The following is a 17,903-nucleotide window of genomic DNA, read 5'->3' as shown; positions in this document are numbered from 1 at the left end:
TCATGTTGTGAATGGGTTTAAGAGATTATCGGGTCCCTGTGTTTATGCGGTGCATCTCCTGTTCATTTAAGAAGAATACCGTATGTGGACTATCCTGTTTCCAACTTTTATTCACTAACTACTGAGCTAATGGTAGCTACTTCTATTTACAACTTAGGAATTCTTATTTTGGTTCGAGAGTTCCAACTTCTTTCTGGTTTCTGGGTTTCAGACAATGGTTCTGAATCTGTGAAAACGAAGAAAGTTTCTAATAGAGCTTTAGGACAAGAAAAAGGCTTATTCTTTACTCTCCTGTGCAATTTCCAAGAAGTATCTTCTGCCCTCGTCAGTTGCTTTCAAACACTATAGCAGTAGCTTTGTTGTCAGCTATTCTTTTTCCTGTGAGATTCTTTTTGTCTTTTCTGCTTGCAATTGTTATCTCATTTCATTTTATTCTTTTTCTTGACAAAGAATAATGGAGGTTTTTTTTTCTCTTTCAATCTCACCCTATAATGCAATTTAACAATAGAAAAGGTATTAATTGCCCAGCTCTGTAGAATATAAAGTTAAAATGATGAGCCTTCTGTTCTATGGGCCACAGTGTACTTGTCAAGAGTCAAGATCTTTTGAAACTTTCCAATCCAGATTATTGAGATTTAAACTCCAAATCCTGCACAATGTACCTAAATCATTATTTTAATAATTAATCACTGGAATGTTGGATATGGAGCTTTGAATTTGCTCCAAACTAATGGCTTGCCTGATTTTAATTATATTTTGCAGCCTGCCATTCAGTTTGGATGAAAGAGTGGCTACTTTTGAGAAATAAATGGACATTAACACTAGAAGGTCACAATTTCAGATTTGGGTGGCAACACTTTTTATGGTATAATAATGGTAATGTAGATTTTAAAAATCATTATGTTAGAAATGCCATACTGAGAGTATGAAATGGTGCCAGAAGTTCCCTTTGTTAGTTTCAGCATAGGAAGCGTATTATATAACAGAGAATAAGGAGAAATGGTTAACATACCAAGATATTGGTATGTTAATTAGGAAACTTGGTGAACTAAAAACAAAATCAAGAGAACAATTAATGATAAAGGGATTTAGTTTTCAATGGTTCTTATGTATACAATGAAAAGAAAGGATTAATTTAGTCAAAAAGCCAACTGGAAATGGGTTATATAAGATAGAATTTGAGACTGCATTATGTACAAATGTTAGGAATGTCATGGCCAAAATGCATAAGCTTCTACTGAAATTTGAAATGGAGGAAGAACAAGTTAAAGAGTGTATGATAAAATTAGCTAAGAATTTAATTTATAATATACAGCTGGACCAATGGGAGATGACATGGTTGAAATGACTGAAATATACCTTATAATTTAAAAGAGAACTTTTTGACATCAGAAAAATTATCTAGGATGTGTAAAAGTACTTTAAATTTATGTTCGAAGCATGGAAAATTGAAGGGTCATTCTATCATGGTGGATTTGTAAAAAAGCTACAAAATTCTGGATGCAAATATAGCAAAACAAAGAATTTTAAAGATCAACATTCAGTCAAGATCACAATGGGAGAGGTGAAATTATAGACTGTCCATTAGAAAAAATCCATGAAAGATTGTTTTTTGTACATGCAGTTTTGTAACTGTAGCAAGATAATTATATGCACAAGGCTAGAAAGATATGCTAATACCTACAATGGTGGAATGGCTGATGAAGATGACAATATTTGCAGAAATAACAAAATTGTCTTGTTTGATTAAGGACAAGACAACAATAGTGACCTTTGTGGAATTTTTGTTGGAAATGGAGAAAAATTGTGATTTATGGATTTGATTGTTAGAAAGGGTGAAATATGAAAAGAAAGGAATCAGGATGTTGCCTTAAAGAGGGAGTACAGTTGATAAAATTATAACTGCTATAAAGAAGATTGGAAGCTGCTTCTTTACATTTATTTCTTCATTTCTTCTGGTTCTGGTGAGCTTTTGGTGAGCATGGAATATATGGCAATTGCTTTTTTAAAAAATTCTTGACATTTACATTTTTAAAAAAAAAATCAGAAATAAATGTTACATTTAATTATCTTAATGTGGTTATTTTTATATATTCAATCTCCACTTCTGGAGATGACATGATTGGGTGGCATGGAAATAATGTAAATAAATACATGAATGAATCTGAATTTCAATTTTGTCCTTGGCTCAGCCCTGCTTTTTAAAGACAGTGTAGCTTTTCCTAGTATTCTGAATATCAGAAATATGATCCCTATGTTCTCATGTGTATCTGGGTATAAAAATAAGAGATGAAATCATTTGAATTCAAACATATGTCTATGTTCTGTTTGATCATTCCTAATTTAATGACCTGAACAGATCAAATTTTATTGGTTGTTTCAATCATCTCTCTTGCAATTGCCAGTAATCTTTTAAATTATAAGTCATCATTGGCAAACGTCTGAAAGGACCTAAATTTACTGTGAAAAAGCTAAAAGATATAAGATAATAGGGAATGGAAAATATGCTAAACAGTGAATAAAGAAATTATAAAAGTGTCAGAGCACTCTGGCACTTTTACAGAAAAAATGGGAAGCTTAATTATTTTGAACCAATAATCTAGCAGGGGACTAATTGTCATTTTCCACAGATCATCTTTCAGAATAATAATGGAAGCAAGATTCTTGTCAATCATTTGACATTCTGCTGTTACCACAGGAGTATAGTATGCATTTGTGTTAAATTTCGTTTGGCTCCTAAATATTTCTTTTTTTGTGAGGAATTGCTTGAATTTTGAACATCACTATTAGAAGCCTAATAACATCAGTTGACAGAGTTCTGTGTAGCACACACACAGATCATTGTAGTTACAGAGTTAAAACTTCCATTGAGACAGTCTCTTTCATGTTGGAAGGAAACCTCATGAATTGATATTTTCATCTGCCACCCCCAGTTACATTTTGATCAAGAATCTTTGCTCACATTAGCACTGAATTCCTTGTATAATCAGAAGCCTGATGCATCTGGCAGAGAATCAATGTATCCCAGCCATAATGCATGCTAATTTCCTCACTTTGGCTGCTGTGGAAGGTTTACATGCCTAAATAATGCACAGATATGCTGAAGATATGCCTAATACACAGCTTAAAATAAATCTAGGATTGATTGTCTAGTACCTAATTAAATGCATCCTTCATTCCAAATACAGGTTTTCTCCTGGCTTTCTCCTTTTTTTGTTAGTCAAAATACCCACCCTAATTTTGTGGGAATGAGGTCAGTGCTAGTAGTTAGTGGGCCTTGTGAAATTAAAATAAACCCTGCAATGCCTCAGGTAAGCGGTGGACTATGCTGAAATTTAGGGGACAGAAATGTTTTGTTAGCTTTTCTCAGAATTCAGAGTTAACTATTCTATTACAGATAAATCATATTTAACACTAAGACGTTGGAGTTTGATGCCTAATCTATCTTCCTACCAACCACCTTCACTTGCGCCACCCCCACCCCTTTTAGTAGCTAGAGCAGGGATGTCAAACCTGATTCTATTGAGGGCCGTATCAGGATTGTGTTTGGCCTTGGGGGGCAGGGGGGGCATCGACATCACTTGTGTCAGGGGGGCCTGTGGTGGCTCGCGTGCTCTACCAGCGAAAACGGGCTACTGAGCTCTGCTTTTACTGGCAGAGGGTTGCAAGAGGCCACAGCTGCCAAAAATGGAGCCCAAGAGCTGTTTTCGCTGGCAAAATCACTGTGGGCCAGTCCTTTGCTATTTCCAGGGCAGCCCCGTGGGATCTGGCCCCTGGGCCTTGAGTTTGATACCCCTGAGCTAGATGAAGGAGAGAGATAGTAATATAATATTTTGGGGAAGGAAGAAAAGGAAAGTATGAGATAATAGTTTGGGTTATTTATTACTTGAAGGTTTATGAATAATAGGAATTGTCCCTGGGGCACAGATCAATGGAATATATACAGCCATCTTGGAAAGTACAATGAAAACACAAAATAAATAAATAACATTTAATGGCTTATAGTGGCGCATAATTTCAACTGATACTTCTACAAACTATCTTGCTTCCAGATTAGCATGGAGCATTTTTAAGAAACACCAATTATTTTAATCAGCTGGAAATACTGCAGCCATACATACTGCTTTCTCTCTTATCAAGAGACAGTGATACTACAATTTTTCTTGTCACTGAGCTTCACACTGACATGCATCATCTAACACATAGTACAGCTCACTGGAAGAGATTTCTGTCCCTAAACAAATGCTCATATGCCTTCAGCAACTATTCTGATTTTTTTTTCTGACTCAACTGACTTGCAACCCCAAATCTTTCCTTTCCTATCAAAGAAGAGTTTGTCGACAGCCCAGGAACCTTGATCTCACTTTGCCTTGCAGCTGGGTAGCATTATTTTCTCAGATACTTAAAGGGGTAAAGTGACTTGACAGGTTCCCCTTCTAAGCAACTGCTCAGATTGTGTTTGCATACAACCAGGAAACTGCACATTGCCCTGCTCTTTGCATTTAAAGAAGCTGGAATTGATCTGGGCTGATTTGATTCTGAGATTCTTGCAACTGTTACAACAGCCCAAGTTAAGAGAAGAATGGAGAATTCACAGTAGATCTATCAGCTTTTATTCTCCTTCTAGAAATGGACCCAGCTGGCTTTCCTGGAACAGAAAGGTGGAGCTGGAACAGTGGGGGTAAAATGTGATCATAGCTCTTGTGTATAGGCTTTGTTTAGAAAATACATTGTCATTATTTACTGCTGACACTTTAGCAAAAAACAATGTGGGGACAAAATTGCCACTGTGCGATTTGTTTCACTATTGTAAATGCCAAATGAAGAATGGTATCTTGATCACTTTAGAGCAGAGGTCTCCAAACTTGGCAACTTGTGGACTTGTGGACTTCAACTCCCAGAATTCTGGAGATTTGGGCTTACAACTAGCATGTTCATGTTTATATTGCCTTTCTGGAGAATTCTGGGACTTGAAGTCCACAAGTCTTAAAGTTGCCAAGTTTGGGGACCTCTGCTTTAGAACAACTGCTTAGATTATTTTGCAAATAGCCAGTCAATATCTTCTGGAAAGTTAAAGAGGGGCAGGCACAACAGATAGAATTTCTACAATTTCTGTAGCAGATTAGACTGAAAGTGGTAAATCCTAAGAACAATTTGCTCTGAAGGACATTGGCAAATACTTTCAGATGACCAAATTACACATAGGCAAATTAGGAAATAACGGCTTGCCTTTTTGGTGGAGGAAGGGCAGGTTGTGCCTGCTGATTTTTTTGGACAATGACAGCAAGAGTTGTTTTCAATCTGAGAAAAGCTCTTGCATCCTCTTTGCTTGCAGCTGGGGATATTCGAAGGGGCAGAGAGAGAGTGAGAAACGTTTTCTGGGTGTTTACTGAAGCATGCACATTTTCTTACACTCTGTTCTAAATCATTTTGTACAGTTTTCCTATGTTTTTGGCTTCACCACATTTATACGAATAAATAGCTACATATTCTTTTGCTAAATACTACAACTATGCAATTTTTTTTAAAAAAAATGGCCAATGCACCTAATATATGGTTATAAAGTCAGTGATAATAACATTTAGAAAACTGTAAGCAGCTTATTTGAAGTGTTTGTTTCATGTGTAAATTTAATCTTTATACATTTGGTTCTGAAAATCCCAATGTCACTTAGTCCCTACTACATCAGCCCAGTATTTTGCAACTTCTCTTAGAAAAATTGTGCAAAAAATATTTACCATTGTATAGCATGCTGATAAAATTAAAATGTGTTTCTTAGAAGGAAAATTTGTTTTTCTTTCCAGAGATGAAAGTCAACATTCCTTAGAAATATGTACTGATGAATTTGCTCATCTAATAATAAAAGTGTTCATTCTGCATTGACTATGTTCATGTGGGTGCAGTACTTGAAAGAAATGTGTCATTTAGCAAATAATTTGGTTTTTTTGATGTATAGGCAAGAATCTACTTTTCTATAAAACTTCTAAAAAGCTTTTATAAGCATGAATAACATACTAAACCTGCCTATCATCTCTAGCTAATTTGCATATAAAAATCAAAGGATTCTGTTGCGTTGTGGGAAAAGAGACTCGAGACCCAGTTGACCTTTTTCCCTTTTTATTTTCTTTCTAGTAATTGCATGCGGAGAAACCGCGGCAGCCTTTTTTATAGCTGGCTGGTTGTGGCTCGTGGCCAATGACGGCTCTTCAAATCTCCCGCCACCACGGACCAACCTATGATAGGTAAGTATGCAAATATATAACACTCCTCCCCATGTGGTCCAGTCTAACCAATCCAGGCCTCACCTATCTTACGTAGTCACGTAAGTAGGTGGGGCTCTTATGGTTCCGACTGGACCTGCTCAATTCAGTCGTGAGTTCACTTCTGGACTGTTCGGACGGGGTTGCTGTTTTTCCCATTCTTTTCCGTGGAGCCTCCTGGAAGGTAGAGTCAACCATGCCGCTCCCACCAGGCCTTTCCTGGCTGGTTGAGTTGGCTCGGCCGCTCCCACCAGGAGTGGCTTCCTGATGGTTCTTCAAAGTTTGCTCCAGTGTCCCCAAGTTGTTTTCTTCTTCTATAGTTAGGCAGTCTTTCAGTTGTTCTTTGTCCTTGGCTGATACTAATACATCGTCAAAGTATGGTACCACCCCCTTTATTCCTTGAAATAGGTGTTCCATTAAACTCTGAAATACCCCTGGGGCCACGCTAACTCCGAATTGCAGTCTGTTGCATTTGAATGCCCCCCTGTGTGTCACAATTGTTTGTGCTTCCGCTGTTTCTGGGTCAACTGGTAATTGTTGGTAGGCTTGCACAAGGTCCAATTTCGTGAAGATTTTACCTCCCCCCAAAGAATGTAATAGGTACTATACCACCAGAACTGGGTATGCACTTTGCTGTAGTGCGTGGTTAACGGTTGCTTTGTAGACCCCGCAGATACGTACTGACCCACCTGGTTTAATGGGGTAACAATTGGGGTTTCCCACCTTGCGTGGTCTATTGGTTCTAATACCCCCTGTGCGATAAGTTTATCTAATTGTTCATCAATTTTTAGTTTTAACACAAAAGGAACTCGCCTTGCCTTTAATCTTATAGGGGCTATCTTTGGATTTAAATTAAATGAGATAGGGGACCCTTGGTACTTGCCCAGTTCTCTGTTGAAGACATCCTGGAATTCTTTCATCAGGTTCTGTTCCCAGTCTGTCTCAGTAATGCTGTTTATTCTGGTTACTCCGATTCCTAATGGTGCAAACCATTCGAGTCCCAGTAGGCTGGGTCGATCCCAGTTGACTATGGTTAATGGAAGGACTTTAGTGTGTTTTTTGAATTCAACTTTGAAATGTCCGGTACCTGCTACAGGAATTCTGTTTCCCTGGTAGTCCTTTAGTGTGAGTTTTTGTATTTTGAGCTCTCTCTTGTTTATATCAGGTATTAGACCTTTTAGGGTATTCCACGATACCATTGATAAATACGAGCCTGAGTCCACCTCCATCTCGCATGGCTGGTCTTCTATGGTGACTTGCACATGTACCTTTTTTGCATTGATTGAGTTTGAGTGCCCAATGGTTATTGTTTGATGTGTTTCCTCTTTTCTGTTTGCTTCTTTCCATCGCTTGTTTCTGTTCTCTTGACTCCAACGGCTCCCTATTTGCTTTTCCATCCCTCTGGGGGGGGGGGGTATTCCATCTTTGTCTAGGGCCATCATTATTTTTAGTTCGGCATGCTCTAGCTATGTGTCCCCACCGTTCACAGTACCTGCAAATAGCATCAAAGAAACGGCATTCAGAGCATGGTTGGTTTCCCCCACACCCGGCACAAAGGAATTCTGACTTTCTTTCATTTCGCTCCCGTCTACCTTTTTCCGACCGGAGTTGATTTACCTCTTCTTCTTCCTCTTCGTCTTCCAATAGGGATTCGATGTCCTCGTGGTGTGTTGTGGTGGTGGATTTTTTTGTTTCCCCTGGTGTCTTATTATGTGTTTGACTAGTGTCTTTTGGGGTTTCCTTTGGTAATTTATTCATTTGTCGCATGGTGGCTGTCGATTTCTGTGTGGCTTCTGCTGCAGTGGCTTCTTCTATTGCCTCCTTCAATGTTATCTTAGGTTTTGTTAGTAGTCGACCCTATAGTGTAAGGTCCTTTAATCCAAGGACCACGCAGTCCCTCATGGCCTCATCCATGTTTAGAAATTCACATGCTCCGCCAATGTCTCTTTGTGCTGCAACAAAATCTCCGATGCTCTCGTCTTCCTTTTGGTCACGCCGATAAAATTTGTGTCTTTTGATGAGGCATGAAATGGTTGGTGCATAGTGGGCTCGCAGTAATTTCTCTAGATCCATCCATGCCATCGTCTTTACATTGTTGGGTGCTGCCAATGCCTTTGCCATTTTGAATACTGTGGGACCGCAGTGGGTAAGGAAGATGGCTCTCTTCCTATTTTGGGATATTCCTTGGAGATCGTTCCCTTCTAGAAACATGAGGAATCGGTCGATGTACGATTCCCAGTCTTCGGTTGTTGGGTTGAATGATGAGGGTGGCTAGTTGTTCCTGGCCATTTCATCTTGCTTGGTCCTCGTTGCCACGTGCACAATTGGGCTCCTTTGTCTCACTATCCCACCTTCATTGCCAGTGTTGCATTGTAGGAAAAGAGACCTGAGACCCAGTTGACCTTTTTTCCTTTTTATTTTTTTTCTAGTAATTGCATGCGGAGAAACTACGGCAGCCTTTTTTATAGTTGGCTGCTTGCAGCTCGTGGCCAATGACGGCTCTCCAAATCTTCTGCCACCATGGACCAACCTATCATAGGTAAGTATGCAAATATATAACAGATTCACTTCTAGCATTGAATCTATTGGATTTAAAGAGTCTAATATCTTTATCCTTAGGTGTCCAGCATCTCTGACTCTGCCTTAGACAGTTAAGCCACCTGGTGCTCTTCCTTGCTAGTCCAGGGCTGCCCAAAGAAACTGTAGAAAGTGTTTCCCCACTTGCAATTTGGAGATGTGTAGATTCCAACTCCCAGCATGCTGGCTGGGAAATGCTGGGAGATAAAGTCCACACATTTTCAAGTTTCCAAGGTTGAGGAACACCGCTGCAGAGGGTGCCTATGAGACAGTTGGGAGGAGCAAGGCAATGGCATTCTATATTTGTAGTAGTTGTTGCAGTGGCATCTCGTAAAGAATATGCATGTGCAGGGAAAAGAAAAAAAAAAGATATGAAAAATCAGAGCACCTGAAAATAGCACTCAAAAGACAGAAGTATGAATAGAAAATGGAACAACCATGAGCAGAGATCATGAGTGACCAAAGGGAGCAGCAATGAAAAGCAATGAGAAGTGAAGTAGGATGAAAGGTCCTACTTGTTACACTATAAAGCAAGGGTCGCTAATTTTTTGGACCTCAGGGACCACCAAACTCATAATTTTAAATCCTGTGGACCACTAATGAATTTTGACTGACGGTGGCTTGCTGATGTTGGTGGGAAAGTCGGTCCCATATTCCAGAGCTGCAGTAGTCACAGGACTGGCCCTTTGGTCATCCTGGAGCAGCTGCTCCTTCACCTGGGTGCACCGGCCTGCCATGGACTGGAGGAGCCTCTCTGGGATAACTAAAGGGCTAGTCTTGTGACTACTGCAGTTCTGGAATATGACACCAACTTTCCCACCAACGTCAGCAAGCCACCCCGGGGCAGATTTCCCTCCCTCACCATTGGTCTTACCTTCCAGTTCCAGTTTGTGTGGCTCTAGTCAAGGCAAGGTTTGCACTCAGCCAAAGGGTGGGGGCCAGCGGGTGGGCAGGCCATGTGAGTAGCTCAGCCTTGTGTTCCCATGGGCCATGTGCACAGTGCAGCCTTGTGTTCCCATGGGCCATGTGCACGGTGCAGCCTTGTGTTCCCAAGCAGCCTGGATTAATTGCTTTGGGGGAAGTGCTTTGTGGTGGGGACATTTCTCTGTTGGACCACCAAAATTTTCTTGCGGACCACCAGTGGTCCCCAGCCCACCGGTTGGCAACCACTGCTATAAAGGGCTTCACATTTTAAGGTTTAGCTATTTCTTTGCTGCATACTGCTGTTGCTTTCTGTGAAATGGAACAGAAGGCTGGAATAGGAGCCTGTTTTCAAATAAATGACTGCATGGGAAGGACTTGGATTCTGTTTACCTCAGACTCTTCTCGGACTCAGATTCTGTTTACCTTAACGTAGCCCCACCAGTTTGTCTTTCAATGTACATCAGAGAAGAGTGTCTATGGAGATTCTCAGTCATTCAGGTCATGGTTGTCCCAAAGATACTTTTTCAAAAGTCAACTGGACTTTCTGGGTTTTTTTCGAAGACGTTTCACTTCTCATTCAAGAAGCTTCTTCAGCTCTGAAGAAGCTTCTTGAATGAGAAGCAAAATGTCTTCAAAGAAAAACCAGAAAGTCCAGTTGACTTTTGAAAAAGTATCTTTGGGACATCAGGGAAAACTATTCACCAATTTTCAGATTCAAGCACCATGCTGCTGGGACTGAATACAACTCTGGCCCAGTGCTTGGCCTGTGGGTATTTGAATCCCAGAGATTGACTTTATGATAAGGGCAGGATAGCCTCTGCCATATCCACATACTGATTGCACCTGGGGAGTATTTAGAAACAACATACATTTACAGTTTGAAGTGCTGTTTCCCATCATCGTTTACTTACAATATATCTTTAAGGAAATGAGAAAAGTCCTGGGACATAGGGAAATTTTTTACAGTGCATTTCTTTTACCTGTAGTAGATATAGTAGGTCCATGCTGCAATAATATGTTTTTATTCAGCAACATTCTAATACTTTTTATTATAATGAAAAAAGTACCACTGAAACTGCTATTTCCACATTATTTTTGTTTAGTTTCTGCCCCTTTTAATGTTGCATAGCAATATTAATGACACATCTGTTAATTAGAAATGAATGAAAAAAATCAAACACTTACCCGAATCATCATAACTGAACATCTAATGTCATGAACTGTGTCATAAATCTTCTTAGAGATGTCAACAAATTGATTATCATCAAACAGATGAATCGTATTCCTGCTTATGTTTTCCAGTGCAATGTTGACTTGAGTAATAAATTCTGGAATCACTGTCAAAGAAATTTTTTAAAAGGTGTTTGTTGAATGACTTTTAAACACTTCTCTCTTAATTTTGAACTGCATTGAATTGAGACTAGCTTACAACTAGCATGTTCATGTTTATTTTGCCTTTCTAAAACCATTCTTCAATTTAATGAAAATGAAATTTAGTTTAAAAGAAATCCATGAAATGATCATCAATGTTCCTGTACTTCCCTTATTTATAAGATGTCCCAATTGTGTAAAAACGTGTTTTTTATTGGCAGGATCACCAGCTTCCCTTGTGCAATTCAGTCCCCAGGGAAGGCTATATATGCTGTGTTTTTTTTAAATTATCATTATGTTATGTCTTATGTACACTGAGAGCATTTGCACCAAGACAAATTCCTTGTGTGTCCAATCACACTTGGCCAATGAAGAATTCTATTCTATTCTATTATTGAAATGGCTCATTTGATTTTAAATGAACATATTTTTCCTCCTGATCTTTTGATTGGTTTAAGTAGATACTTTTCTTATTCAAAATGGCATTTTCCTTTTCTCTTAATACGTATGTGTGTAGATCACATAGATTTCTCACAAATAATCAAATCTCTATTGTACTAGAGTAATGTATAGCATTATTGTTGCCTGTAGAACTTTTTGATCTGTATCTAAAAGAACCCCTCTATCTTAATGAATGACTTGCTTTGAATGAACAATTTTTATTCCTTCTTTATATTACAGTAAAACAACAACAAAAGAAAATTTTTATCTCCCGAAACAAGTTAAAAGGAATGCAAAATCAAATATAAGATAGATTCTTTAGGAAAATTTTGCATAATAAAAACTTAGCATGTCAATCACAAATAAAAGACCCACCCTTGAAGAATTCAACAAGCTGTTTTATTGCTCAAATCTATATACAAGTATCTTCTCAGGCTAACCATTTGCGAGACTAGACAAGATTCAATGGCATTCAAGATGTGTGTGCAATGTGAATTGTTGTCCCCATTAATTCCTCATTTATCTCTTCTCCCTGGCTTAACCATTCTCTGCTATATAGTGTCACTCTGTTATTTTTTTGTTATCAGAATGATAACTTGGCTCATGTCCAAGCACTAAAGAACTGGGGGGGAGGGGGAATTAAGATTAATAAATTGATTTGATGATACCACAAACCAGTTATTACCTGTTTACTTCAAAGGCATTTCTGAAATTAATTAAATTCAAAGAGAAAAGCACAACGTTCCACTTTTCATCAAGTGTCAGTACAGGAAACTCTCATTACAAAGTTAGTTATTTTCTCTAAATTAACAGCACTTTATTATGAATCTTATGTATGTATCTCAAGTAAAAATATGCCTTGTTTAACAATGATCCATGATTAACCTTACTAAAGTTGTATTCCTATATACCAGGGATCCCCAAACTTGGCAACTTTAAGACTTGTGGACTTCAACTTCCAGAATTCTCCAGTCAACATAGGTAATAAAGGATCTGGAGGCAAAGTTGTATGATGAAGAAGTCAGGTATGTCTAGCCAAGAGGTCTCCAAACTTGGCAACTTTAAGACTTGTGGACTTCAATTCCCAGAATTTTGGGAGTTGAAGTCCACAAGTCTTAAAGTTGCCAAATTTAGAGACCTCTGATATATACAGATGGTTCTCACTTAATTTCCATTTGTTCAGTAACTTTTCAAAGGTCTGACAGTGCTGAACAAAGAGACTTTTGACCAAACCTCTAAATTCTGGCCATTGCAGCACCGCCGTTGTCACATGAACAAAATTTGGGCGCTTGGCATCCAATTTATGCTTATTACCAATTGCAGTGTCCCAAAGTCATGTGATTGTCATTTGTGACCTTCCCTGCAGGCTTCCCATGAGCAGTCAACATTGGGGGACTGTTGGATTTGCTTTGAAATAAACTGAGGTCCTTAGATATAATGGATACTGACTGTGATGAAACTCCTTTGTGTTCTTCCTTGTCTTCTTCTACACCTGAAATTTGTACTTAAACTGAGTTCTGGAAATCCCTAATTAAGTCTAGTTCACACAGAAGGTACTAGGAGGAATCAATAAATTAAGAAAGGGAAGTGAAATTGAATGATGTCCCAAACCATGAATGTACACCCACAGCAAATGTTGAAGACAAGGCTGTGTTCTATCTCAGTCAGTTATACATGCTCAGAAGTCCTGAAACTGCTGCCAAAATTCTATGAGTTCTGACAAGATTTCCTTAAATCAGCTTAGTCAAGCTGGCAAGAGCCCAGGAAAGGAGCAGCTTAAACAGTAAACACAGATAATGCTGCAACTAATACAATTTAAAACAGGAACACAGCTTTAATTTAGCCATGTGTGCAATTAATAAAATTGTCCTCTCAGTTTGATTAAAGATTATCTCTTACTCGTTGCAAATTAATCAGGATGAAAGAGACTACCTGCTGCAGTCTCTTTCAGCCACAACCAATTTGAAGCATGCATTTTATCTGACGTAGTTTTGAGATTGTGTAGCTTTTGATTTTTTAAAGATAACAATGGATTAGAAGGTATAAGCAGAGCAAACGATGTAAGTGCAATGAAGTTAAGTGGTGACCTTCAGCCTTACCTTGAAGTTCCTGTTTCCCCTGTTATTCTCATAGGATTTTAGTAACAGAATAACAGAATAACAGAGTTGGAAGGGACCTTGGATGTCTTCTAGTCCAACCCACTGCTCAAGCAGGAGACCCGATGCCATTCAAGTCGTTACCCATACTCTTCTTAAAAAGCCTCCAGTAATGGAGCATCCACAACTTCTGAAGGCAAGCATTGGCTTTTTTGACTACTGCAGCACACTGCTGGTTCATCTTAAAATGTCTGTCCACTAGGACTTCAAGATCCCTCTCACAGTTATTGTTATTGTGCCAGATTCTACTTATTCTATAGTAGCAACCCTAAATGCTATTTAATACAGTATCACCCGTTCCCAATAAATGTAGTTCTTTCATCATATTTTCTCCATCACAATTCTTCAGAAAAACCAGCATTTTATAGCATAATATATTCTTGTTAACCTTTCATAATGTATTGAAGACCTGGTTGTGCCTCCAAACATTTCGGCCAGGAATTAGGTGTTGTTGAAGTGTTCTGTTTTGGCAATAGTTCTGGTATTTTTAAAGTCAATCTTATGTCCTGTGGCTTTGAGGTGTTGGACCAGGGAAGGGGTCAGTTCTTCTTTTTTGATTGAGAACTGACCTCTTCCTTGGTCCAGCACCGCAAAGCCACAGGACATGAGATTGACTTTAAAAATACCAGAACTATCGCCAAAACCGAACACTTCAACAACAGAATAATCAGAGAAGCCATAGAGATAGAAAAACGCCCACACAGCATGAATAAACGAGATGATACCTCCCGCCTACCAGCCATTTGGCAACCCGCCCTCATTAACAAATGAGTACCTAACATGAAGAATGACACCAGACCCACACCCACAAGGGCCACACAAGATGCTACCACCACACTTCCACGTAGAAAGCAGATTCACACCCACACAGATGATGAGATACGACCACGGACCAGAAGCCTTACTGCAGCTGCATCACTACCCGCTTCAAACCCCTCCGACCCATACATGAAGCGAACTGACGCCCAACATGAAGATGTGGCATGACCACGAATGCGAAGCCAAACAACAGGATCACAGCTCACCAGCTCAAATCCCCCGACAACTAAGACTAACCTGAGCACAGCCAAGCCCCCACTTGAACAGAACACACCCCCAGCCAATCAGAACACAGCCAAGCCCCCACCCAGTCAAGTCGCACTCCCACTGGCAGTTAAAAGGAAGAAGCAGCGGCAAGCTCACATTACTCCAAGAAGCACAAAGCCGAAGACACAAGCCTGAAGATGATGAATGAGATTTCGTTGAAATGTCGCCAAAATACTTCCAATTTTACATGGGAGAAAACCTGAATAACCAAAGATCCACATACAAATACCCGCGAAAACCTCAGGAAATATATATGTATGTATGTATGTATGTATGTATGTATGCATGCATGCATGCATGCATGTATGTTATTCAGCTTTGTTTGGGTATTTTCCCACGTCATTATAGTTTTTCGGAAAATACCCGAACAAAGCTGAATAACATACATGTAAGTACCCGTGAAAACTTAAGAAAACACACACACACACACACACATACACACACACATATATATATGTTATGTCTCACCTTTCCAAGGAAGATAAGAAGTCCAAACTCTGACCAAATACAGGCAGGCAAGAAGATTCAGTATTTACAGAGTTCATTCCTTTAAGCAGGCAATGTTCTTGGCAGTATCACACACGCTGCCTGCCAAGTCCGACAAGATAACCAGAAACATCAATCACGGAAGCTTTCAAGAAACAAGATACACCAAAGATCGACAGAAAATTCACACTTTGTCCTGTACAGAGTTCTCAGAGAAAACACACCCACTTTTATCCCCTGTGGGGTGTGTCTCCATGACTCAGCTCACTCTCTCATTCGTCCATGCCTCCTACGCTGCAGCTCACACTTTTTCCTGCGACGCTGCCTAGCATCAAGCCAGCATTCGTCTGCTTGATTTTCTGTCAGAAGCTGCTCCGATATGCCCTCCTCCTCCTGATTAGCCTCAGGCTGTCCCTCTCGGTTATCTGCTGAAACCTGAGGCATAATCAGGGAGGAAGGCATTGCCGAAGAGGAAGGTCCTAGGGAGGAAGGCATTCCCAATTCCACCTCATCTTCTTCCGAGTCCTCTTCCTCTAACACTGCAGACTCAGGACTCGGAGCCGCAACATACATACATACATACATACATACATACATACATACATACATACATATAATTTTGTATCTTGGAAGTGTTTAATTTTAAGTATTTTTTGCTATATATTTTTGAAATTGAGTAATTGATTTTGCTTAAACCATAAGAGGAACTAACAGTTGGAGGATGTCACTGAAACCTAAGAAATAAAGCAGTGATAAAAGTGACAAAAATATTCTTGTCTAAAAATAGCCTGGCTTTCTGATAGGAACATGGTTTTCATGAAGAAAATTGCAGATTAAATCTCTGACATTTTCACATAAAAGGAGACCAGGTAATAATGAAATGGAGGAACATGGCAAATCACAACAAACCCATCACTAGGCTTAAAATAAGTGTAGGTGCAAGCATCACATACACAGAACTCTTACCCCAGAGGAGAAACTGTATGTTTTTCATTGTTCCACTCTACTCTTGCATGGCAAATCCATTCTTAAATTACGATAGGTATGTGTGGGGTTCACTAATTAGTAATCAAAATCTAGAATTTTAAAGTAAGTTTTGAATGACCATTGGTCCCTTCTTTTACTGGAAATCTAAATCTGAACAGTCATTTAAGTCAGGGGCCTCCAACCTTGGCAACCCTAAGACTTGTGGAGTTCAAGTCCCAGGAACTCTGGGAGTTGAAGTCCACAAGTCTTAAAGTTGCCAAGGTTGGAGACCCCTGATCTAAGTAGAAGCTGTGAGAATCTGTACCCCACAATGGAAATGTATCCATCAAGACTGGAGACTCCAATAGACTTTGGAAATCAAAAGACAGAGTGTCACAGTCACTAACAGTAACTTCAAAACTAATGTCAATATGAGGAGTACTGTACAAGGACAGCATGGAAGCAAATACTGTGATTACTGTGCAGATGTTAGTGTCTTAAATAGTAGAATCAAAAAGTATCTGAAGTTGCAACCAAATTATGATGTCATAAATTATAAAATGTATGTTAACTGTCCTCAAATTATTCTGGGTGTCATAATGCATCATTCTTTAATATATTTAAAACTAAAACTGAGAGAATGCCACTTTGATTAAGGTAGCAGGCTAGAAAACCTGGAGACCTCAAGTTCTAATTCTTAGGCATGAAGCCAACAGTGTGACCTTGGGCCAATCAGTGTCTTTCAGCCATAGGAAGAAGGCAAGGCAAAACCACTTTTGTAAACCATAAGGATTAGTCCAGGCAGTCACTAGGAATCAACCCTAACTTGAAGACACATCTCCACCGAGAGAGAGAGAGACCTGAGAAGAAAACTTATACCATTCATGTATTCACTTCCTTCCTCTAGGGCAGCTCTCAGTCAGTGTTAATAGGAGGTGAGAAATCCAGTCCTTGCCCATTGCTTTGCAGGGTCCCACAGGGGCAGCATTCTCTCCATTCCTCTTCAATATTTACATGAAGCCATTGGGTGAGATCATCCATCAACATAGACTGAGATATCATCAGTTTGCTGATGATACTCAGCTGTATATCTTAGTCCATGGTGAGTTAAGTGATCCCATGACCTCCCTCTCGCAGTGCCTGGAGGCTATTAGGGGCTGGATGGGAGCAACAGGTTGAAATTGAACCCTGGCAAGACCAGATAGCTCAGGATTTGGGGTTCTTTGACCCATGGAGAACTGCCACCTTTGGTCTTGGATGGGATGACACTGCCCCAAACAGACCCTGGATGTAATCTGGGGGTTCTCCTGGATCGCAATTCCTGTCCAAAGAGCAGGTGGCAGTTGTGGCCATGAGGTTCTTTGCACAACTGTGGGTTATGTGCCAATTATGCCATTTCCTGGACCAACAATCCCTAATCAATGGCCCACATGGTTTTGTGCAGACCTGTGCCACTATATTGGCTCTCCTGCAGGAATTGCACTGGTTGCCGATTTGCTTCTGGGTGCAATTTAAGGAGCTGGTTGTCACCTTTAAAGCCTTCATGACTTGGGACCAGGTTATCTGAGGGACTGTCTCTTGGCAGTCACATCTATCCAACCCATTAGAGTGGGGAGGCAAGAAGTGTTGCAGGTCC

General features: G+C 39.7%; 1 protein-coding gene across 1 annotated transcript in view; it reads right to left on the bottom strand.

Moving 5' to 3' along the window:
• The window catches only part of CTNNA3 (catenin alpha 3), a 711,430-nt gene that overhangs the window by 136,171 nt on the left and 557,356 nt on the right, over nt 1–17,903 (bottom strand). The window contains exon 13 of the mRNA XM_026714519.2: nt 10,947–11,098. Within this exon, the coding sequence (XP_026570304.2) occupies nt 10,947–11,098 (152 nt within the window). The remainder of the gene's footprint in view (nt 1–10,946; nt 11,099–17,903) is intronic.

This window comes from Pseudonaja textilis, chromosome 4 (assembly GCF_049901715.1).
Source record: "Pseudonaja textilis isolate UNSWEBS1 chromosome 4, rPseTex1.2, whole genome shotgun sequence".
In the NCBI taxonomy this organism is placed as follows: Eukaryota; Metazoa; Chordata; class Lepidosauria; order Squamata; family Elapidae; genus Pseudonaja; species Pseudonaja textilis.
The sequence above is the reverse complement of the archived record's forward strand: the minus strand, read 5'-3'. Positions and strand labels throughout refer to the sequence as shown.